The following is a 23,564-nucleotide window of genomic DNA, read 5'->3' as shown; positions in this document are numbered from 1 at the left end:
TCCAGATCCCACCAAGGGAAGGTCTGCATGAAGAGAGACCAGGGAGTGGTGCAGACAGGTAAGGAAGAGGTGTGTCCGGTGCTCAGGGGTAGGAGGGATCCTGGGGCTTGAACTACCTGCAAGAGTGTGGGAGGGAAAGCGGCTTGTGCTGGGTCTCCGCTTGCTTTTCTCCCAGCTCCAGACACCTCGAGGGGAGACACGTACTGGTTGTGTGAATCACATTCACACATTTAACCACAGAAGGGGGTGGAATGGACCTTAAAGATCATTTACTCCTGCCGTAGGCAGGGAGAGCCTGAATTAAACCAAAGTTGCACAAGGTCTCATCAAACCTGGCTTTGAACTCTGCCAGGGCTGGGGCATCCACAGCCTCCATGGGCAGCCTGTACCAGGGTCTCATCACCCTCAGAGTAAAAGAATTCTTCCTAATGTCTAACCTAAATTTATCCTCTTTCAATTTGTACCCATTTAAGCACCAAATTGTTATTCTGCAATCCCAGGTGGGTTTCACCTCGTTGCCGTTTCCAGTTTGAGCCAGGTGTGAAAAACAAGTGGTTGTACACACAAAGCACACACCAAACCCCAGACACTGGTGGGTGCAACCACTGTCCTTGCTCTCCTGGAGCAGCAGGAGACACTGGGCACATCCTTTGCCTACATCGATGCCAGAGCAGGAATTTAGGAGCTCTGGGCTTTAGATATTAATTGAGAAAAGGCCCCCCCCTATGCAGCAATCACTGTGAGTGTTCAGGGGAGAGCCAGGGGCTCTGGTCACCTCGTCCCAGGAGAGCTGTAATGGGACTGGTCCTGCTTCCCCCAAACTTCCACAACACTTCAAAATAAGTGCAATGCTTGGGCCTCTCTCAAGTTTGCCTGTTAGGCTTTTTGTGTTTGTTTTTTTTTTGAGCCAGGACAGTTCACATTCCCAAGCTTTTCCCTGCAGCCAGTAAGCAGAGTTTATTTATTTTTATTTTTTTTTAATAAAAAAGGAGAAAGCAGAGCTTTGCATGTAACCTCAGCTTCCTTGAGCAGGGCATGAGCCTCAGGCACTGGACAGGCAGCCGAGAAGAGGCTGAAGCAGATTTGAGGGCTGGCAGGGGGTTCTGTAGCCTCCCTTCTCATTCCCATGCCAAAATCTCCATCCCAGCCACATCTCCAACCACAGCAACATGTACTGGAGAGAGTCCATTTTATAAAACCACTGCCTTTCTCATTTGAAAACAAACAGGGAAAGAAAACAAGCAAGTGGAACCATTTTACGAAACTAATGCAGACACTGACAGGGCAGCAACTCCCAACCACCAACAACTTAAGAAAATAGGGAAAACCAGAGAAATGAAGCATTTGTTTCCCAGCAACCTAGTGCAAAAAAAAGGGAGCTACTTATCTTGGAAAATACAAGCAGCTCCTTTACGAGTCCTAACAACACAAAGCAGATCAGCCACATCTTACCTGAGCTTCTCCAGCCCTCCAGGATTTTTGGGTGAACACCGAGCTTTGTAACAATTTGCTACTCAGGGGAGGAAAACTGAGCAGGACTGCTTGTAATTCCCAGCTCTGCTGAATTTAAAGGTCAGCACAAATAATGCACACCTAGAAAGGAGGTTCCTATGCAGGGTAGGTGAGTGCAGAGGAAAAGGATGTCTCTTTAGAAGTTACAGGGCACTCCAGGCTCTACAGTGGGGTTTAACATCCTGCTGGGGCTGGACCCAGCTGCTGCCCAGCTGCATCTGCTACTCCCGAAGGAAGGATGTATCAGAGCACAATGATTTGTTTTTATTGGGAATATTTACTTCCTGCCACCAGGATGCGTGTGTAGCAGCAGAGAAACATAGAGGAGTTCAAGACCTTGTGCACCATGTGAGGCAGAAAAGACTTGTTAAGAGGGGTCTGTGTTACCCAGACATCTGTGTGAAGGAGAAGTGGCCAGGAGTGAACTGCTGAACCTGCAATCCTGCCCACCTTCCTCACAGTGGGAGAGCAAAGAATTCCACTCCAAACTTCGCCACACAGCTCAACCTCAGGCCACAACTGCACTGGGATACAGTTACTGGTACAGAAACTTCTACCCAAGCTGAACAAAGGCTGAGCATCATTTCTGATCAGGTGTTCACCCCAGTGCTCAGTGAGGTCTCAGCAAGAGCATCTCTGAGGAGAGCAGAGTCAAGGGAACAGCCTTAGTGCACAGGACAGGTGGAAGGGAAATTTATTTCCTACTCATTCTGGCTTGCTCCTCTGATGTCATTCAAATTCTGTGCCCTCAGAGGAGGGAGGATACACTGGAGAGCAGAGGTTTCTTCCTGCCTTCTTCTCCAGAGGGATGCTCAATTGTTGCTGCTGCCAGGAGCAGCCCCTGGCACCTGGGGACAGCTGTGTGGCAGAGGAGCTCACAGGCCTTTGTCACCATGCAGTACCCTGGTCCCAGCCTCTCCTCTCCAACATGACACGTTTGGGTGGCACTGCAGAGCAGCAATACTCCCTTCAAAGCCCCTCTGCTCGTTTGCAGAGCTTTCTGCCAACACCAGCTGGTCCAGGTTGTGAATGGTGTGGCAGCAGTGGACAGCAGGAAACAGCTGAAAGAAAACACCTCTACGGTGATCACAACACATTTCCCAAATAGCAACAGCCATTCTGTGGCCAGAGAAAGGCTAAAAACAGAGGGGGAGAAACTCAGTCTGATGCTCTGGGGGCATTTTCAGGTATTAGTGGCACATGGACTAGACTGCCCTTTGGGAGAAAATTCTGTCTGCAAACCTCTGTTTTGTGCCAGCATTTTAGACTTTCCAGATGCCCCAGAACTTTGTGTCCGGCAAATGTGTTCAGGCTCTGTGTCCAGGGTAAAGGATTCCTGCTGGCTTTTCCAGGCATGTCACTCTGCATTGTGCTGTGGTGGAAAAGGACAGCTGCTGCTGGCTGGGAGTTGCCAGGAGCTAGCAGGGTTGCAGTGAGGCTCCTGGCACGAAGCTGTGTCCTGTGGCAGGAGATGAGGTGGCACTGGGAACACTGAATGCTTTGCAACATCACCTCTGAGATTTTGACTTCCCTGTTATGCTGTCTGGAGGCACAGGCTAAGTCCTAAAGGACTCACATTCCCACAGATGCACATGGTTGGACAGGAGAAGGGTGGGTGCTTTCTGATCTCTGCTACCAACCACATCTGCTAAGAGACTTTGTGGAACCCTCATGACTTTCCCTGCCTGATTCATAGGATACTCATGACCAGGAGGAAAAGGCACATCTTCCCCATCACAGTCCAAACACAGAAAACCTTTCCTTCAATGACCACTTCCTCGAGGCGTAGTCCACGTGCTTCCCACCTCTCATCTTCAGCAGGTGGGAGAGAAACCTGCTCCACATCCCCTTCCTGCATGTCCCTCCTCTGGTGATTTCTCTGACAAAATTCCGATGACAGTGGAATTTCATCAAGGCCACACTGAACATCCTCAGGGTCCAGGTGACCTCCCTGGTGACATCTCTCTCTCTCTCACACACACACCCACACACACACACCCACCCTCACTCTCCCACTCACAGGGGGTCCAGCAGAGTCAGGATGAGGAGGTTTGGGTGGTTGGTCTCTGGTTGTTACCAGTACGGGGTGGTGGCCAGGAGGATCTGCAGGGCCATGGAGAAGCAGGGCAGCTGGGCCACACTGTAGGCCACGGAGCGTGTGGGTGCCCTCAGCTGCAGGAGGTAGGCAATGGTGTGGATGATCCGTCCCACACAGAAGATGAGGAAATGGATCCTGGCCACTGTGGGACTGGGATCCAGCAGGGAGTAGATGGCTCCAAGGAAGAGAAAGGGAAAAATGTTCTCCATGTCATTACGGTGGGCCCTGAAAAGCAAGATAAGGTTGTTCCTTCCCACTGGAACTCCCTGTTTTCTCTCATTCCTTCTAGCCAGAGTAGCCATCCCTAGGTGCTGCTGGGTTTCTCCCCCATTGGATGGGGCAGACACAGTCCCCAAAAGTGTCAGCTCTCCCTTACACACAGAGGCAGGAGAATTTCACACCCTGTGTCTCTCCCTTGGGACACTGAGCTCCTGAAACTTTCTCTCCATGACTGAGATGCCTTTGCCACAGCAGATGACAGCTCAAGGGCTGAAGCTTTCAAATAAACAGAGCAAAACACATACCCTGTGAAGCTGCAAAAAGCTCAAAACTGGTGTGGTGCCAGCACGGCATGGCCCCAGATGTGGCCATGCCACACAACAAAAGGCAGCTCCAGACCACAGCTTCTCCAGTGGAGATATTCACAGGATGAGAGGGTTTGTGGTTTCACCTCTCTCCATAAATGCATCCAAAGGGCATTGGGGAGGAGTGGCCCAACAACCCTCACACTGTACCAGCAGCACCTGGGTACCAGTGCCACAGTATGGCTGGAGGGGACACTGTGGCCATGTGGTGACACATCAGTGCTGATAAGGCCAAACCCTGTGCTCCAGCTGAACCTGCCTGAGTGTCACAGCACCACTGCCACCACCCACAGCACCACCAAAGCAGGATCTGCTCATGTTGTGAGTGTTGTGTCCCTTCCCACCCAGGCACCATCCTCTGAACAAACCCCAAGGACTTGGGGGTTCAGCAGGGCTGGAAGGACAAATGGAAGAAGAAGGAAAAAGGAGAGAGCTGAGAGGCCTTGCCCTGTCCCTGCCCTGCACAGACCCCTGGCTCTGCTCCCCTCCAGATACAGTCTGAGATGAAAAGCTGACATCGCCCTTGCTCTGGGGAAACACCTTGGATTGAATGTATCTTCTCCAGGGCTGCAAACAGATCAGCAAGGATGGACTCTGAGAGCTTTAACTGCCCAAGTCAGATCCCAGGCTGCCCCAGGTTTTTGCTGCAGCTCCAGTTATTTATTTTTATGGAAGTTTGTTTATTCTGAATAATCAAAAGAAGATTATGATTATTATTTCTGCTATTATTTTCTTTTTGCTAGGAAGGAAACGGCTCATTTTCCATCCTCCTCCCCCTGGCAGCCCAGCAATTAGGTGGCACTGGAGGTTTTCTAAAGCAAATGCTTAGAAACATGAGCAATGAGGTCCCCACATGCAGCCCAGGGCTCACGGATAGCAGGGCATAGCTCCAATCCCTTTCCTGTACAACATCAGCAATTCAGCCGAGCACTTGGGGCACCTCCTTCAGAAAAGGGGACAGCAAATCAAGCCCAGGGCTGAATAACCCCATGTTTTATCTCTGAGAAGCTGTGATTCTCACAGAAGAGGGGTAACATTCGGAGTTTGCCGAATCAGAGAGGCAAAAGTCATTGTACTCCTGTTTGGCCTCTTCCCAAATCCCCAAGAAGGGCAGCTGCCCACAGCACTAGGACCAGTCACTCTGCTGCCTGTCCAAGCTGTGCAGGGATCTGGGGTCCTGTCAGAGCAGGACACAAGGAGTCTATGACTGTGGATATGGCATGAGACATTGGGAGCCTGTGGGACTTTGAGCACCTAGAAAAGAGTTAGCCAGACTTGGATGTTGAATACAAACCCGGATCCTTCTCTTGCCCTTGCTCCAGTGCACACCATGCTCCTGTTAAAGATTAAACTGCCCTAGTGCGCAGGGTCCCACAGCAGAGCTCGAGGCAGCCTGACCATCTAGAATATTACTTGATTAGCAAGCCCTTTAGCTTCCCAATTCTTTTTTGCCAGCAGCTGGTTCAGAGGGAATGGTGGCACCAGGAATGCTGGCACCAGGGGAATGCTGGCAGTGCTCACCTGCGGCACCGCTCCACGTCAGGGTCTTCACGGCAGAACTGCAACCCCCCATTGCGCAAGGCATCCTCTGGGTTTGCAAATGCCTGTAGGAGAGAGTCCCCACCTGCTTAGAGTCTTCAGGAACCTCACAGGTAGAAGCTTTGCCCCTAATCTTGAAGTCCTGTGGGGATTTTTACCTGCCCCGATTCGTTACCACTCGATAAAGATGAGGGTCACTGCACTTCCATGCACACCATCCTGGGGGTTAAACCCTGCACCTCCCCAGGAGTTTTCCTTGTCCTCCAAAAAACTCAATGCTGCCTTCTGAGCAGGTCCCAAATTGAGGGTTTCAAGGAAGCTCCCACCTCACCCCAATCCACTTCTTCCCATGAAACCCATTAAGAGGAGACTGTCAGCCAGCAAGATCACTGTTGGCAGAAAGTTTGCAGACACAATGTGGCCTCCAAAAGATAACCAGGACTGACAGATGAGTGAATATTCCCTGGCTGACTGTTTGGCAGTGGCACTGTTTGGCTTTCCCGTGGGGAAATGGGATCCTACACTAATAAAGTTAAAAATGAAAATTATTTGTGAGAGCTCCCCACCTATCCTCAGAAGCTGTTCCTCAGAGACCTGGTTACATCTGACAGCTTCATTTTGCAGTCTGGAAAGGGCCCTGGTGCTTTCTCTAATTATATTACAAGCCAAAACTGTCCCAGAGCTGGAGAATCATCATTTAGAATCACAAGGGCAGAAGACAATTCAACAGTTACAATAATGCCACAGCACAGGGCATTTGTATTCTATCTGAGAGCAGAAATGTCTCCCTCCTGCTTCACTGTCAGAGTCAGAAACTCCTCAAGTACTTTAAAACAGATTTTACAGGAAGCTGGGTTTTATCAGGAGTTGGGGTGGGGGTAATAAAAGTCCAGTTGGTCCCAACTCCTGACAGCAGCTCGTCCTCCCTGTATTTTCCCCCCTTACCAAGAACTTTTTTCCTCCAGCTATTGTTTTATTCCCTACAACTTCCTGCTCTCCTGAAGCATTCCCATAGCCAGTCAGTCTCCAAAAGCTTTCTGCTACATCACAAGACCATTGCAATGATTTCTTCTTAAACATTTTTTTTTCCTTTTCCTTTTTTTCCAGACCCTGCAAATTAACTGTAAACAGACTCTTTCTAGAAGCATCTCACCTGCTTGGCATTTTAGATCTGATTATTATTTAGATTAGGTTTCCAAAATTATAAACATCAAGCTACAGATGGTAGAAACAAACAAAAAGGGTCAAAGAGAAGTGAGATATTTATCTGCTGCAGCTATGAAACAAGTTTTGCTTTCAACTCTAGTCAAAGAAAACTCAGCTTGCTTCAGGAAAATTTTGTTGAACTTTAGAGGAATAAAAGAAGAAAGAAAAACCACAGAAACCCAAGCAATGAGCCAGAAAGGGAGGATAAGTAAAACGAAACTGGATCTTACCTTCTTTCTGAGTCTCACTTGCCCTGTTATGATGGCAACGACATACATTTTTAAAATCAAAATTGTGCTGTAGAACGTGAAAGACAGGAACACTTTATTTTCCATCATTTTGGGAGAGCGTGCTGCTCGGTCGCTTCAGCACCCAAAGCCAGGGGAGACCTTGGGCTGCGAGAGGATCCCGCAGGAGAGAGGCAGGAGTAGCTGCGTTTAAACACAACACAAATCCTCAAATGTTCCAGTGAAAGCCCCCAGCCCCTGTACCCACCGCCAGGCTGCCGGGACAGTAAGGAAACCCCAGCCAGCACATGAACAGGCTTCCTCTGCTCCTCACACCCTGCCACCAGCAGCTCCCTGCGGATGAGCTGCCCCGAGCCAGGAGACAGAGCCTGGCACACAACCTGACCTCCGACCCCTTGAAACGAGCCCACCGCGATCCCCTGTCCCTCCTCCGGGCGTGTGCCCCCAGGGACGGAGCCGCACAGAGCATCCCTCGCCCAGCCGGGCACCGCTCACCCGCAGACCGGAGCTCCTCAGCCGTCCAAGGAGGAGTCAGAAGAAGGTAAGCGCCTGTCTCAGCCGCTTCCAGCCCTGTGCTTGAGCCCACTGCTCCGTGGCCGCGCTTCCCGTCCCGCCCAGTGCTGGCTGAGAACTCACTCCCATGGCAGAGAGAACTAGCCCTCCCTACAGATCCACCTGCCGAGGGATGGACAGCGGACAGAGCTGGCCCTTGGCCCACCAGCGCCCACCCCCCGGGAGCCTGGGCTGCCCCGCACCCCCGGCTGGGAGGGGAGCCCCGGGAATGACCAGCCTGGAATCCAACCAGGCACGTCCCGGACCGCAAAACCCCAAAACTGCACCAAGTGAAGGGATGTCTGTCTGCCTGCCCCAAAATCAGCTCATCCTGGTTTTCTCTGAGAGAATGAACCAAGGCAGACAGATGGAATTTTGTTCTTGGTTTAGAAAGTGCCATGTGAATTTGGAGCTGGCTTTTCCCCAGCCGTCAAACGCTGTGGAATAAAGAGTGGGATCGGAGCCCCTGCAGGCAGCTGGGCTGCTATTTAATGCAAACTTAACTCCTTCTACCCCACTGCCAGCATCACCAAACCTCAGGAGCCAGAGGTGTGGGAGCTGACAGGAGCTCTCCAAATCTATTAGAGTGGAAGGGCTGGATTTGATGTTAATTTCCTTAACACAGGAGAAAAAAAAAAAAAAAAAAAAAAAAAAAAAAAAAAAAAAAAAAAAAAAAAAAAAAAAGAAAGAAAAAGGAAAAAGAAAGAAAAAAATACTGATTTCAGAAAAATAGGAAATTCTTTGCCTCTGATTCTTCCTCATGGCCATTCTGCCCTGGTGCTGCAAACCCAAAGACACTCCACTGCGCTGTGCAATGCTCTGGCTCAGCCCCATGACATCCTGTGTGCAGGTGGAAGCAAAAAGCAGTGAAGAAAATGCAAAGCTGGATGTGCAATGGGACTCACAGTGCAAGCATAGAAACTGGATGTAGCTCCTGTGGTTTGTGTTGTCATGGCATGGGGGTAAATGTGGAGTTGAGGCCATGTGGTCTAGTTTTTCTACCTCATACCCAGAAAAGTTCTGGCAAACCAAAACCTGCTACCAAGAAATATTCTGTACAGCACACCCACAAATAACGGAAGATTTGATCACAGTTTGCAGCACTTTGCACTATAGTGGTTAATAAGGTGTAAAAGCCCCTCAGTTCCATATCTAACTGGCAGACAACAGTTTTACTTGAAATTCCAGGAACAGATTGACAGATTTGTCCTCCTCTCCTGCCCCACAAGGGTCATCTTTTAGTAAGACTTGTGTCCTCAGATATGCTGAGCCTTAACCTGGGAAATTAAAACTGTGATTGACATTGTATTGTTGGTGCTCTATAAAGCCACTCTACAGTTAAGGCATTTATCATGGGCAATCCAAAAGAACCATATATGTTACATTCAATAAATTGTGCTATTCCTGAACCCAGCTGGATCTTTTGAATGTCTCCAGACCTATAGTTCACAGACTGTTCATACACCTGGCATGAGGCCTTACAGTTAAATTCTTTCAACAGTGCAGAGAGCCTTTGAAAACCCCAAGCACTTGGTTTTAAGGGGGAGGTACTTGCAGCTGGTCACCACCACCCTGGCGTCGGGGAGGCTGCAGAACAAGTCCTGGCACAGCCCAGCGTGGAGCTCTGGCCTGTGGCAGACTGCTTCCCTGGGGGTGGGAGTGGGGACACCAGGACATGCAGCAGCCATGTGGATTCAGACTCTGTGGTAAGAGCTCGTGTGTTCACCAGCAAACTACATCCAAACCCTCCCACGTATCCCTGGAGCTAGGCAGGGTATTATAAACACCATAATGCCGAGTATAAGTAGACAGTGGCAAAGCCACATCCCAAACACTGCTCCCTCCCATCCCTCTTCTCCACAGCTGATAGGGATCAACCCATAGCGGAGAAGACCTCAGTGCCCAAGGACTGGGGTTATGCAGGGCCAGACCAGCCCCACAGCATGGATGAGATGTTCTCCAGCAACCCCTTCTCCCAGGAGCCTGGGGGAGGGCAGGCAGCCAGACCCTTCACCAACACATCACACCCTCCATCCAGCAGCTCCAGTTTTTACCAGATAGTGATCCAGTCCACGAGGTCTTCAGCAGTGGGACCTTTTTCCTTCATGCACCTTCTTCCCCTCCCAAGGCAGCCAACACCTTGCTGTGCAGCAGGAATATGCACCTGCAGACAAGCCAGGACTCCTCCTGCCAGCCATCCGGACTGCTCCTTGGCATCAGTTCAAATGCTGGCAAGGAGCCCTGGACAATTTGCACCAGCAACTGGCACAGATTTACATTGAATGGAGAGATCAAGAAGCACACCTTGTTTCGGGATAAGCCCTCAGGGCAAACTCAGGTGTGGATGTGTTAATTTTGAAAAAGTTTATTTTTCTGTGTGTTTATGCATTTCAAACCCCTTTCATTGTTACACAGAGTGGAACCCCAGAGGGGAGGGTCAGGGATGGGGATGAGGGGCAGAAGATGACTGCAAAGGCAGGTGTAACACTCGTGGGATCCCAGCTCCTTTGCAGTTTACCAGGTTCAGGGGTCTCATGCTGGGTAGAACACATCCACACTTGCACCTTCCTGGGTTCTGAGACCCAAGGCAATGCAGCTACCGGAAGCGTGTTCAACCATCCCATTAATCCATACGGAAGCAGGCTGTTAATATTAATGGTGTTATCCTCCTCCACAGATCACATCCTGCCACGACAGAGCCCTTGCCTGAAGAAGGTCAAGTCCTAGGGGCAGTATGTCTTTAAACTACAAGTCATGCCTTAAAACCTGGAGCATGAGAGGCCTCAACCCAGGACAAGATCTACCTAAACCAAACACCACTAGCCAAAAACATTGTTTTTGTTGTTTTTTTCTGAGAAATTATTAATAAAAACATGTGAGAGGCTTTGAAAGATTAGGTCATCAGATTAAACTGACCCCTGTCAATCAGGAATACAGTACAGTACAGGAGCTGTAGGGGAAAAAATGGAGCATTTTACTGGAGGAGGAACTGAACTTCAGAAGGAGTGAAAAATTCATGGGAGGTGCTCAAGAAAAGTACTTAAAAATAGAATCTTGTAACAACAATTCTTCTTTGGCAATATTACAGAGTAAAAAATCACCCTAGATTCCCACACAGGTTATTTATTTGACCAACTGAATTACACTACAGTATTGTGACTACATTTTTCCACTCTTGCTACTCTGGGGAATTTCCTGGTGGCAGCAAAAGGAGAGGGTTGGTTCAATGGTGCACTGGCACGTCCGCTGGGGTGGCACAGCCTGGGCTCCACCCTGACCCAAAGGGAAGCTGATACTTTGAGCAATTACAGCTCAGATTCCCCAAAATTTTCCCTAAGGAACAATTACATCCCACAGGTGGGGCTAAGCAAAGAGCCTGAGGGGACTGCTCCAGGCTGGAGAAGATGGGCAGGTGGGTGGCACTGTTCCAGCATGCTTCCACATGCTGGTGGAGAAGGTGCAGAGCCCAGCTGGGGTTTTGCTTGCCCTGGGCCCACAGCTCATCCCAAGAGCTGAGCTACATTCCCAGCTTGTTCCAATGCTGCCATGGACACTGGTGCCTCCTTCCCTGTCATTTCTTCCTGCTGCTCCCAGCACAAAGCCTTGGAGCCTGCACACTCCAGTGATCACCTGCACCCATCCTGGGAAACCCAGCTGCCAAGGGAGGTTGTGCTGTGCTGGCTCATCAAACATGATGACTTTTCAAGTAAAGGCATGAGCATTTTAGCTGTTTATTAGCGAGAAGGGTGCTCCACCTGTGTTCCCTTCTCAGTCTGCACGAAAGCTACCACCACCATGACGCACTTTCCACGGATCTGTGAAATCCTCTTGCTTCACCTGCAGCTCCCTATCCCCAGACTCCTGGGCTCCTCATGCTTGTTTCAGCGAGCAGGACACAGAAAATACTGCAAAGTCAGTAAGCAGTGGAACCACGAGCATCTCTGGCCTCCAGCATTAGCATCTCTTGTGGTTTGACACTGGCCAAATGCCAGGCACCCAGAAAAGTAGCTCACTCACCCTCTCCTGCCACAGCTGGGCAAAGGAGAGAGAAAATTAACAAAGGCTTATTGAGTTGAGATAAAGACTCTGAGAAAACACTCAAGGGCAAAGTAGGCTTGGCTTAGAGGTATGAAGTGAATTTATTCCTAACAAAATCAGAGGAGAATAATGAGAAGTAAAATAGGTCCTTAAAACACCTTTTCTTCTCCCAACTCCTCCTGCTTTCCCACCAACAGTGCAGGGAAACAGGGCATGGGACTTTTGGTCAATTTGTCACTCAAAATTTTCTTCTGCTGCTCAGGGAGAGAAGTTGTTCCTCTGTGAGACCATGGAGTCCCTCCTAGGGGAGGAAGTTCTCCTTGAACTTCTCCCACGTGGGCCCACTCTCATGAGCAGCAGTCCTCCCCAGACTGCTGCAATGTGAGTCACTCTTCCATGGGCTGCAGCCCTCCAAAGACCCCCTCTCTCCACCAGGTCTCCCAAGAGCTCACAGACTCCTCCAGGCATCCACCTGCTCCCGTGTGAGCATCTCTCACATGGGCTGCGGGCAGATCTTTACATCCCTGTGGATCCCCACAGGCTGCAGGGGCACAGCTGCTTCACCATGGTCATCACCATGGCCTGCAGAGGAATCTTGGCTCCAGCACCTGGAGCACCTCCTCCCCCCCTTCTCCACTGACCTTGGTCTATGCTGTTTCCTTTACGTTTGCACCTCCTTCTCTGGCTAGGAAAAAGCTGTGTCCCTCACTTTCCTCTGATCTTCTCAAATATGTTATCGCAGAGATGTTACCAACAGCTCTATTGGCCCAGCCTTGGCTAGCAGCATGTTCATCTTCAGAGCCATTAGGGAGTGGGTCAGAGCCATAAGGTGAAGCTTCTAGCACCTTCTCACAGAAGCCATCTCTGTGACCCCCCTGCTACCAAAAACCAGGCAGAGGAAAACCAACACAGCATTTCAGGAAACAACTGAGATGCTTCAGCCTTTAGGAAACTCAGGCAGATTTTGTCTGGTTTGCATTTTAAAGTGACAGTACTGGCTGCAGCTATCTGAGAGGCCTCAGGCATGAGGAATGTAAGATCAGACTCTCCCAAATTGTTCTTCACACTCAGAACAGCAGATGCCTGCAGCAGGAGAAAGCCATCAGGAGAGGCCCAGGGAAGGGGCTCTGAATGGTGGCTCTGAGTCTCAGGCAGAGCAGAGGAAGCTGCTGTTCCTCAGCCAGTCCCAGGATCAGGCCCAGGGCCAAGTGAGAGGCAGTGACACGTCCTCCTGCCTTTTTCCTCCAGCTCCATCCTTTCCTGCCTGCTCCTGGGCTGCTGCCCGGCTCCTGGGTGCTCTCCTGCCCCAAATTGTCATACCCCCCAGCTACAGAGGAGTCACTGTGTCCTCTGCTGCTGTGACACTGTGGAGATGCTAGAAGAGAGGCCACCAGGCTGTGGGTGTGTGGGAAGTAGATTATTTTCTCTTATTCTGAGCCTCACATGGATTCATGTCTGGGCTTTCTCTTAGAGGAAAGAATTCCTTGGCTATGCTCTGTGCCTTCAGGGATGAAACCCTGCTGGGAGAGGGACTGAGGGAAGTTATTTCTCCTCTCTCCTGCCCTCTGTCCCAGCTGGTTTAAGTGCTGGCTTTAGGCAGAGCTGCACCTGCCACTGCTGACACCAGGTAAAGGTGAGAGATGGGGGTCAGGGCTTGGGGTGTGGTGAAGCTGTGTCCCTCTTCCACTCAGCCACACCTCAGCATCTCGTGATGTGTTTTGCTTCCCAAGAACCAGATCCCATCAGCTGTAAACAACACTTGTGTTACTGCCCAGAAAGAGGGAGTTTCCCTGCCAGACTGGGAGAATAGAAAAACAATTTTCTGCCAAAAATTTCAGAATTTGGGAACATATCCTAGACTTCAAGCATTTGCAAAACTACAGTGTAGATGCAGATTCCCTGGTGGGGTGCTCTCAAACAAGAGCAAAGGTAAAGGATGCTGCACAGTCCATCCACCACATGTTGTATTATGGAGAGATGGGAATCAGAGCATGGGAATCACAGCATTAAGAGTCCTGCTGCACTAACAGGGCTGGGAGAGGAAGCAGCTGTGGTCCCTGACTCCGGCCTTATGGAGATCTGGCATTCAACAGCAATGAGCAGCTTCAAGGTGAACAGTAGAAAACAAACCTTATTTCCTGAGCTGTTAACCCTGCCTTGCAACTCAGGAAGAACAGGTTGCAGAGCCTGTCAGTTTTAAAGTCTTTTAAGCCCTCTTTTCACCAGAAAGGCATTTTCAGGTTCTCATAGGACAAGAGGGAATGGAAAGGTCAGCACATTATTGCCTGACCCTGAACCAAACTGCGAGTGGCTACACCATCCTGGTAAAACCAACTTCAAGCAGAGCCTTCAGTCGCGGCTTTGGAACAGAGCTTCACCCACCACAAAGCTTCCAAAAATACAGAGCTTATTTTTAAACCCCCAAGTTCTCTGGTCCCCTCCATCACCCCAAAATTAAACAGCATCATATCCTCCCACCCTCCTGTATAGGTCATGTTGCCTAGATCTCTAGCACACATATTGATCTCGTAAGTGCTATCACTTTGCAATGTCTTGGAGTGCAACTGAGCTTCCTAGAGCAGATCAGGGCCTCCTTCCCACAAGACCTGACTCAGGCAAAAGTCAGAGCTGCTCGGTAATTTGAGGTTTTGTGAGTCAAGTAATTGTGTCATTGGTCTTGACACATCCTAAAACTTTCCCTTTTTCCTGCACTGAGTCATGAACAACATATCTTTTGGACTTGCTTTTAGGCCAAAAGGTGGTCTGGGTCTCAATTCTGATGTTCTTAATAAACACCCCTCACTAGCAATGCTAAAAACAACCTCTCCACAAGCAGTCTGGAAAGAAAGGAGCAATTTAGCTGTGTTATTTACAGCCCCCTTGCCTGGAAGCTTTTTATTGTGCTGTTGTCTCAGCTAGCCTCTTGCTCACAGCAGTGGGAACACTGACACAACACGACTCAGGCTGCATCACCCTGACTTTATCCAGAGCAGAATTTGAGTTGAATGATGCAAAGAAGTAGGAAAACCTCTCCACTCTGAAGGCAGTGGTGCTTGGGCTAACCATCCTAAGTTTTCTTCTCTGCCTGAATGATCCTTGGCAGGACTCTGGGACCCTGCCCAGGTCCCATGCGTTGATTACTCTCCTGATTTACATCCTCATGTCCAAGATGTTCCCAGAAATCTGCTCCACCCTGTGTTTATGCAACCCTGAAGCCCTCCATGGGGGAATATGTGCTTTTTGCAATTTTTTACAAAGCAGCAGAATGCATCTCTCTAGCACAGCATGTTTCTGTTAATAGTGCCACTGACTCAGGCAAGAATGAACAAGAAGTTCCCCCATTAGCAGGACAGAAGATGGATCCCAGCTGTAGAAAGGCTGTAGGGACAGGAGGCCATGGGATGCTACATGAGTGGGGTTAGAGCTGTCCCACAGGAGAGATGGACATCAGGAAGGGGCAAGGAGCTGTGCTGCACCATTATTGCAGCAGGGGAAGTTGGTGTAATGTTCAGTGGTGGAAGGAGCTGCTGCTCTTCACCATGAGTGAGGCCCTTGCAGGGTTGTATCAGCCGTGGGACACGCTGTGGATTCAAGGGAGGATGTGCCCCTGTGGGAGAGAGCAATGGATTGAGGCTCTCTGGTCCCGTTCGCCCTGATTCATCCAATCTTCAGAAGTCAGAGATTACCTTAAGCTCTGAATCATAAGGTTTAACTCTCTTTCTTGTAAATTTGTTGTCATCATGAAGGTAATGTTTGATAATTACATGTGTCAAGTCACCGTCCTAACGGTTAAAATGAAATTACTTCTCAAGACAATTAAGTCCCACAATGAAACACAATTTAACCAATAAGTTCTACAATGAAACGCAATTTAAATTAAGATGATGATGATAATAAAAATAATAATAGTATTTTTATGGGATCTCCTTCCCCTCTTGTTCATGTCACAGATAGACACACAGGGGAATTAAGAAGAACAGCAGTTCCTGCTCAGCTTTGCCTAGCATTCTCCTCCTTTGAAACATGTCTGTGAAAGTACCTCTTACTCAGCTTTACTACAGATCCATTCGCTTTCATCTCTCTTCAAAGGAGATTTCTCCATGCTTTTGATTATCCTAGTCATACTTTCATATTTCCCTCTATGCTGAGGCAAGCAGATGATGGGCACATGACTGCCAACTCCTTCACCCCTTGCACTTCAAAGGTCCTTCCACCTCCTAAAAGCTCATTTTTCTTTCAAATGCCACAAGTCCTCACTAAGGGGTCTAGGATGACTCCACACTAAGTTATTTAGTACTCTAGAGGGGCTACTCCCAAACTGTAGGAATTCCAGCAATGTTATATAGAAGACAGCCCTGGGACACTTCACAGCTATCAAGTATTAGATCTAGCTGTTCATCCCAGTTCCTTGGGGCCTCTCTGTATGCTCCAGCCAATCTCCTCTTTTTCTATGCTGTTATGTGGACCTGACATTTTTCTGTGCAGAGCACATCCATTCTCCTCTTTTCAACTCATTCCAGCTCCCTGTTGGCCACAGGGTTCCCAGCCCTCAACCACACATTTTAACAATAGCTGGAAACTGGACTCCTGCAGGGAACCTTTTGTTTTAGCAGAGTACATTTTTCTTCCTGTGAGATAAAATATCGCCTAGAAAAAGAACCTAACAGTTTTAGATCTTCCAGATCCTCCATCCTTTATTTACCATTGAGGAATATGTATAGAGATAATACTTTACAGGTCATTCAGAGTAAGATTTGAGGCACAAATTAACAGGTCCTCAGGCTTCCTTGCAATAACATCCTGATGTTCAAACCATAGAGAAGGACAGACCTGGTGGAATTTCCAGGAAGTCTCACTGGTCTCCATAGAAATCACCAAATTTCTTCTTGCTCAGGAGAAAGGCAGCAGCATGGTGCCAGAGCTGGTCCCTGCAGTTCTCTGGTTACTGATCCTCTCTGAGGCTCTCCAGCCTGTGCTGCCCTTTAGCCATGGCCAGCACACTGCCTGCAGCTCTTCCTTGGCGCTGAAACCAGCTGGGATGCACCAGCCTTGCTCCATAACCCCCCCAGCACTTCAAGGGATCCCGACCCAGCCTCTCTGAACAAATGGGGAAGCTATTACAGCTACAAACAGTCACTTTCTCCTGATTAACATATTTGGTCCTCAGTGTCAAGTACTACAGCTGATTAAAACCAGGCAGAGGTCTTTACTTGGGCATGAACTGAAGACAGAGTAGGGAAAGCACAGGCATCAGTCAGAATAGTTGCCTTGCAAGACTAATTTTAGTGACCTGTGTTTATGGCTCTTCCACAGAAGATGGGTGTAAGAGCAGGGTGTTAGCTTTGCTAAACCCCAAGCCAAACCCCAGCCTCTTATTCTGGTGCAACCAAGAATCGGGTCCAACCCAAAACCTTTTAAAACCTCTTTCACCTAAGGGTCCAAAACCATTGGATGGTGCTGTCTGCTTAGTAACACCACCACCTTTGTGCTTTGGACGAGATACAAGCCACTCACCACATCAGAGCCTACGACTGGAGTAAGGGCACAGCATTACTCATGCCCTGCTCTTCCTATAGGATCCTCCCACACCATGTGAACACAGTGTTTTCTTATTTCATCCAGCTGAAGTTTCATCTCTTTCACACAAGTTTTTATGCCTAAATTATTATTTACAATGGAATTCTATTTAAGAATATGGGCTAAAGTTTCCCTATTATTTCTTGTTCTTTCAATGAGAACTATTGCTACACAGGTAAACAGGCTCACACGAGACCTACTCTGCTCCAAGCCAGCCTGGAGAACAAAACCAGAAATTCCTGGAGACAAGCCAAACAGGAACACTCTCCAATTTCAAATTCTGGGCTCAAATTTAAAAACAGGGGTAAAAACCAAAGGCAGGATCAAGACAGGTGAAGTTTAACCCTCAGTGTCCCATCTTACTAGTGAGATGACCTCAGATCCCATCACACCAGTGTGCACCTACAGCACCAATGAACACCTACAAGGTTTAATTCTCCTTGTGGATGTGCTGTCATAATTGATGGGAATGTTCAATATCTACATGCCAAGTTGACTGTCCACACCATTCAAACTAAACTACATCCTTGGACAATAAATTCCAAAATGAAACAAAATCTGGATTGAGATAATGATGATGGTGATGATAACAATGATTATTATGATCATTACCATCATCTTTTTATGGGATCTCCTCCCCCTCTTGTTCATGTCTTGGAGAGACAAGCAGAGGATGAGGAACAGATCATATGACTATGCCAGTGTTGCTGGAGCTGGGTGAGAGCACCTTGACTTGACCCCAAATGCAGTTCCCAGATCTAATCACTAAACCACAGAGGATGTAGAAGCCAGGAATGTTTAGTTTACAAGTCAAAACAGAGCCTAACTGCCAGCATCGATTGCACATCCACTGTGTCTATTGCTACTATTTCATACATTATTCATCTCGATCTCGCACGACACAAGCCTTGAAATCAGAGCCTGGAGGCCGTGAGGTCAGAGTAGAGCCAGTTTGGTAGAAGGGGTGAAAAGGCACAGTCCACACCCTGCTTTGCTTTCCTGAGTTCCTGCCCTGAGGGTGCCTCTCTCAGCTACCAGCCCAGGTGAATTTGCATGGTCCAGTGGAGGCTGCTGCTTATCTGCACCTGGCTTTGGGTGGCGCCATTATCGTGGAATCACAGAACCATTCCGGTTGGAAAAACCTCTAGGATCATCAAATCCAGCCCTTAATTGCCTGTGTTCACCAACAAACCACTTCCCCAAGTGCTACACCCACATGACTTTCGAACAATTCCAGAGAGGGTGAACCAGACCCTGAGCTGCTGTGTCCTCTTGGTCTGCAACAGCAGACACCCAAAGCAGGCCATAAAATACCCATCTGAGCCCCAGTGTCTCACAGTTCTGATAGTTAATAGAACTTAACTGGTAGTTAATCTCTTAACTGCAATTTTCTCCAAACTGTTCCTTAATTTCTTTATTCCTGGTACCAAAATATGAAACTGGAGACTGTCCAGGATGTAAAAGTCTGTTTGAGAAATGGGCACCTGTTAAGATCACCCAGATTTAAAAACTCTTCTCTTCAAAGTATGTAGCAGTCCTGGCAACTCCTGTTCATTCAAACATAAAACTCTGATTCTACCCAAAGTCAAAGGGCTGCCTCCCTCCATCCCTTCTGCATCTGAAACACACAGTGGCCTGTGAGGCAACAGAGCTATTTTGGCTGCCAGGCACTTAAATAATTCCTTGTGCTTGTTCTGAGAAAGACCATCTGTATCCATTGCTTGATGGAGTTCATATGTGTGAAAAATCAAGCAGGTTCAGCACCAGGACTCACTCCATAAAGAGCAGAGAACTGTCCTGCCAGCACTGTCACCTTGTGCTTATTTATAAAACATTCAATTTCCAGCAAGTTCCCACTGTAGGCAAGAAACATGAGATGTCAGCTTCCCTCACCCATGTCGAGCTTGGCTTAAACACGTTCCCTCCCCTGCCTCTCACTCCCATCCCTACCAGGTAACACAACCTGTGTAGCTCCACCTGCTGCAAACCACTCGGGTTCAGATTAAAAATCCCATTTTTCTCCCTCTACAGAGCTGTCAGCGTTCACCATGGCCAAAGCAGCACTGACAACCCCTGCCCAGTCCCAGGTGCTCTGGGGAGGAGCTGTGCTGGTGCAGACCAGGGACAGCTCTGGCCTGAAGTACCTCAGCATCCAAGCTCTGGTGGGTCCTCAAGGCTGGCTGTTCCCTGCTGGGACAGCACGGTGAGACTCTGCACTCTGACCGCAGCCTAGGCTCAGGGAAAAGGCCTTTGAGATTGGGCATCCGGACAGGAAACACTTTTTTATTGTTGTAGGGAAGAACCTCTCAGTGGAATTTTTCAGAGACAGCAACTAGAACAAAATCCAGCCCTCTTGGTACCTCAGAATTTCACAAGGGTTCAGAAGTGATCAAAAGAATTATTTCCCAAGGACAGATTTACTGGACAAGTATATAATGTTGTGTTTCACTCAGATCCCAAGCTCATCCATATCTTTCCCTGTTGGACTGTCCCTCTTCACACAGCACAGCACCACACACTGACCCAAGGGACTCTGTGATTTTGTACTCCAGATAATGATTTTGAAGCCTGTCCAAGGTGAATCATGGCTCAAGCTCTTGAGTAAATATTTCAGTGACAAAACAGAATTATTAAACCCTTTGCTATGAACTACCGTGTTAAAAGAAACAACAACAAAAACTTTCATCAACCTCAAACCTCAATTTTCCTACCTGCAAGAGACTGATGATAGGCTCTTGACTCCCTGGGTGTTTCTAGGATTAGACAATGTCTGCTCAACATTAATGCAGATTTTGGTATTTTGTGTTACTGCTCCTGTCACATTACAGAAAGGTCAAGGAACACATTCCATGACTCAGAGCCTTTCCACAGCATTAGTGTAGTCCTCAGAGCTTAGCCAGGCTCTGTATTTGGATAAAGCCCACCACAATCCCACTCTTTGAAGATCCCAATGTACGTCAGAGTGGCAGCCCTTTCCTGTCACTGCCTCATTGCTGCGCTTAGAATAAGCAGCACTTGGAAGATGATGCTGAAATTAAAGCAGGGAAAGAAAACAAAGCAAAACCACACATATTTTGGGGGGGGAGGGGGGTGTAGAATAGAAAAAGAGTAACAATAAAGGAAAATCCTCTCAGAAATACTTAGGCCATTAGAGAGCATCTTAGCCAGAGTCAGAAGGCAGGGAGAGATCATGTAGAAATGAATGTAGGGAAAAATGAGCCTCTCAGCTCTTTTCCAGTTAGAAACCTTCACCAAGAACCTCTTGCCAGCCCAGCATCTCATGTAAAACAGAACATTTCCAAACCTCTTTCATAAACCACTTGGAAATATTGAGGGCCTTACACATCCTCCAACAAAAATACCATTTTTTCTGGGAAAAGTATTGATTCATTGACCCTGCAATTCTTACCTGGAAGACTCTTGCACTCCATGAACTGAAGATGGGGCTGCAGCCCTGATTGCTAGCACCCTGCCCCCTGGCTGGAGACGTTTTCCTTGGCTCACTAGCCAGCTGGGAGGTCTGCTGCCTTGAGATGCTGCCTTGAGAACTCTGCTAACCAGCCAGATCCCAGATTCTCTGAGCTCTCTGCCACAGAGCTTAAAACGACCCAGCCCAAAGTCCTGAAAATGCTGCCTTTTAAACCAATCAAACTGCAGGTGGCAGGAAATTCCAGCACACCGGAAGCAGGGTCAGGCCAGGCAAAAATCTCATCTGAGACTTTTCTCTCGCCTCACCCTTGGCTTTGAGTACTCCATCTCTGCATCCCTTATCTCTCGCTTACAACAGTGATGTCCCATCTCCATTGCCTCCTCTACCACAACAGCTTTAGCACCCCAAAGTACCCACTGCAAACACCCTATATCCTCCAGCTCGTACCATGGATCCCCAAATTCTTACCGTTCTTCTTCCTGCACTCTGCAACGTCCTTTCCTTTCTCACACCCTCTCCTATTCACCACACCCCTTTCACTGCTGATCAACACCCCAAATCACAGACACGCCAAGCCTATTGCACACTGAACACCTACACAAAGTTCTTCTCTGCTGCAGATTTTCAGTACTTTCAGTTTGTGGCAGCTGGTTCAAAATGACCCAGTGCTGGACAACCCCCCCTGCCCCTTCCCGTGCTGGTCAGAAGGGCAACATCAAGGCATGACAGGATGCCAGTTCTGTGCCTAGGGCACGGGAGGGTGGTTGAGATGAAAGAACAACATGTTCAACACAACAGGCACAAAACATTATTGCACTGTGGACTGTGTGTTGCAGGGTCTGTGCTCCACTTGGAGCTTCCAGACTGCTGTTCAAGGAAATTGCCATCAATGTCAGCCTCACCACCACTATTAGACATCTCATCCATGTCCAGGCCCAGCTTGAACCCATTTAACTTGTAACAGATAATGAGATAACAGCATGACATGCAGCAGCTGAAGATTATTTAAACACCCATCTGGTACCTGTTATGCAGCATATATCCTATTGTTGTATAGGAAATATATGCCACCTCCCTCCCACATGGAAGGGAGAAGATCTATAGATGTATCTCATGCTACCCCTTCTTTTTGCACAGATGAGGTAATTCTCCTTCTCAGTGCTATTTCTAGCAAATCACTTTGCATTTCCCATCTGTGTTTTAGGAGATGCAGTCCCTTCCAAGCTATTGAGACCTTGTGAAAACATACAAGAGCACAATGAAAAATTTGCTCAGGACATCTCACCCCCTTCACACACCAGTCAGAAAAGACTCTGCCATTAAACTGATTCACCCTTTGCAAGACACAGCATGGCATTACCCTTTATCCCAGACAGATTCAGGGGTGACAGTTCACATCTGTGTTTGTTGGACCACACTGATTCTACAGGGGAACAATGAAATACCTGCTGATGCCTGAGAGGTGAGCAAGGCAATCTGGTCACACTTTAATTCAGATGGACAGATGAGAATCTGCAGATCCCAGTTGAATAGCCTGATTTCTTTGTCCAAACTCTCCACCTTCCTCTGTAGGATGACTTTGGCTGTATTGCTGAAATGGCCCTCAGCTCTATCTCTCTGTGATCCCTCAGCAGCTGCGGGCCGGGTTATTGTGCATCCCAAGAAATCACGTTTCACAACGCAAGCTGCCAGCTCTGCAGATGGGACTCCACACTTCTGTTTTTCTCAAACATGACTCAGTTCCCTGCAAAAGCTGTTCTCCCATGTAAATCCTGGACCAAACCCTGTGTCTGACGCCCCATCTAGTGTTCATCACGTACAGATGCAGAGGGCGTCTGTGCAGAGGAAAGAGGTGACTGGAGAATTCCCAGCATTTTCAGCGGTATTAAACCACCTTTATAAAACTTATTTATCTCCAAGAGAGCTCGGAGAGAGCCCAGGCGACATGGAATCCTACATATCCCACTGCCAGGTCCTTCCTCTGGACTCTCTGCAGTCTCTGGATGTCCAAGTGGAGATAGCAGCTGGAAAGCCCTGGAAAGCCAGCTCCTTCGGTGCTTGGCAGACACCTGGGCAAACCCAGGAATGAAACGCATTTCAGCCTTGGGATGAGGAGCCAAGAGTCTAAGCGGTGCCCACCTCAAGGCTGGATGGCGTCTGCCAGCCTGGATTGATTTTCTTTTGACAGGAAACAGCGGCACTTCCCGGCTGCTCGGCAGTCGGCAGCACTGGGCACTCTTGTCAAGACAGTCATCAAACCTTGAGCAGGTATTTTGAATACTCAATAACGCTGCTGTGTTTTTCCAGTGAGATTTTAAAAATAAAATGGGAATTACTGAAAAGTGCGTTTCACAATTTTTTTTTTCATAAATGTCAGCTGAGATAGCAAACCCCTTTCCGCTGTCTGTCCTTCTTTGCAAATACGCTCTTTTTTTTTTTTTTTTTTTTTTTTTTTTTTTTTTTTTTTTTTGGTGGTGGGGAGATAGTAAAGTTGTCAAAACAAAAAAGAAATTGTTTTGAGGACTTCATTTTGATACAGCAGCTTTCCGACACGTTCAGTGCTGCGAATTGCAGAGCCCCAAGCACTGCTACGGAAATCCTCGGGCTGTGTAATGTTGTGTGCACAACCACTCGCAATTAAGCCCAAAACAAGCATCTCTGTGTTCTCCGTTAATCACCAGCCCAATTAGCACCTTTGTTAAGATGCTGAGAGATTCCAGTCCTGCTCCCATCAGAGCTGGGATTGTTCTAGTGAAACTCTCACTCTGCCTATGCAACGC

At 48.3% G+C, this 23,564-nt stretch overlaps 1 protein-coding gene across 4 annotated transcripts; it reads right to left on the bottom strand.

The window, feature by feature from the left end:
* Positions 1–1,753: 1,753 nt before the first annotated feature.
* Positions 1,754–23,529, bottom strand: PTGES (prostaglandin E synthase). Of its 4 annotated transcripts, none has more exons than XM_015644878.3 (4): positions 22,230–23,529; positions 7,170–7,370; positions 5,716–5,798; positions 1,754–3,835 (listed from the first exon to the last, which is right to left on the bottom strand). In XM_015644878.3, the coding sequence occupies exons 2-4, from the start codon at positions 7,275–7,277 to the stop codon at positions 3,586–3,588; spliced, it is 441 nt and encodes a 146-aa protein (XP_015500364.1). In that variant the 5' UTR covers positions 7,278–7,370; positions 22,230–23,529; the 3' UTR covers positions 1,754–3,585. The 4 variants fall into 4 exon arrangements, with proteins under 4 accessions (XP_015500364.1, XP_015500363.1, XP_015500362.1 ...); XM_015644877.3 differs by lacking the exon at positions 22,230–23,529 and adding an exon at positions 20,764–22,181; XM_015644876.3 differs by lacking the exon at positions 22,230–23,529 and adding an exon at positions 7,683–8,344.
* Positions 23,530–23,564: the final 35 nt, after the last annotated feature.

Source organism: Parus major, chromosome 17, assembly GCF_001522545.3.
Source record: "Parus major isolate Abel chromosome 17, Parus_major1.1, whole genome shotgun sequence".
Classification (NCBI taxonomy): Eukaryota; Metazoa; Chordata; class Aves; order Passeriformes; family Paridae; genus Parus; species Parus major.
The sequence above is the reverse complement of the archived record's forward strand: the minus strand, read 5'-3'. Positions and strand labels throughout refer to the sequence as shown.

Bases quoted from the DNA above. Each gene is read 5' to 3' on its own strand.
- PTGES (XM_015644878.3), bottom strand. From the start codon at position 7,277: ATGATGGAAAATAAAGTGTTCCTGTCTTTCACGTTCTACAGCACAATT. The intron at 5,799-7,169 runs GTAAGATCCAGT...TCTCTCCTACAG, and splicing joins AAGTGAGACTCAGAAAGAAG to GCATTTGCAAACCCAGAGGA. The intron at 3,836-5,715 runs GTGAGCACTGCC...CTTGCTTTTCAG, and splicing joins GACGTGGAGCGGTGCCGCAG to GGCCCACCGTAATGACATGG.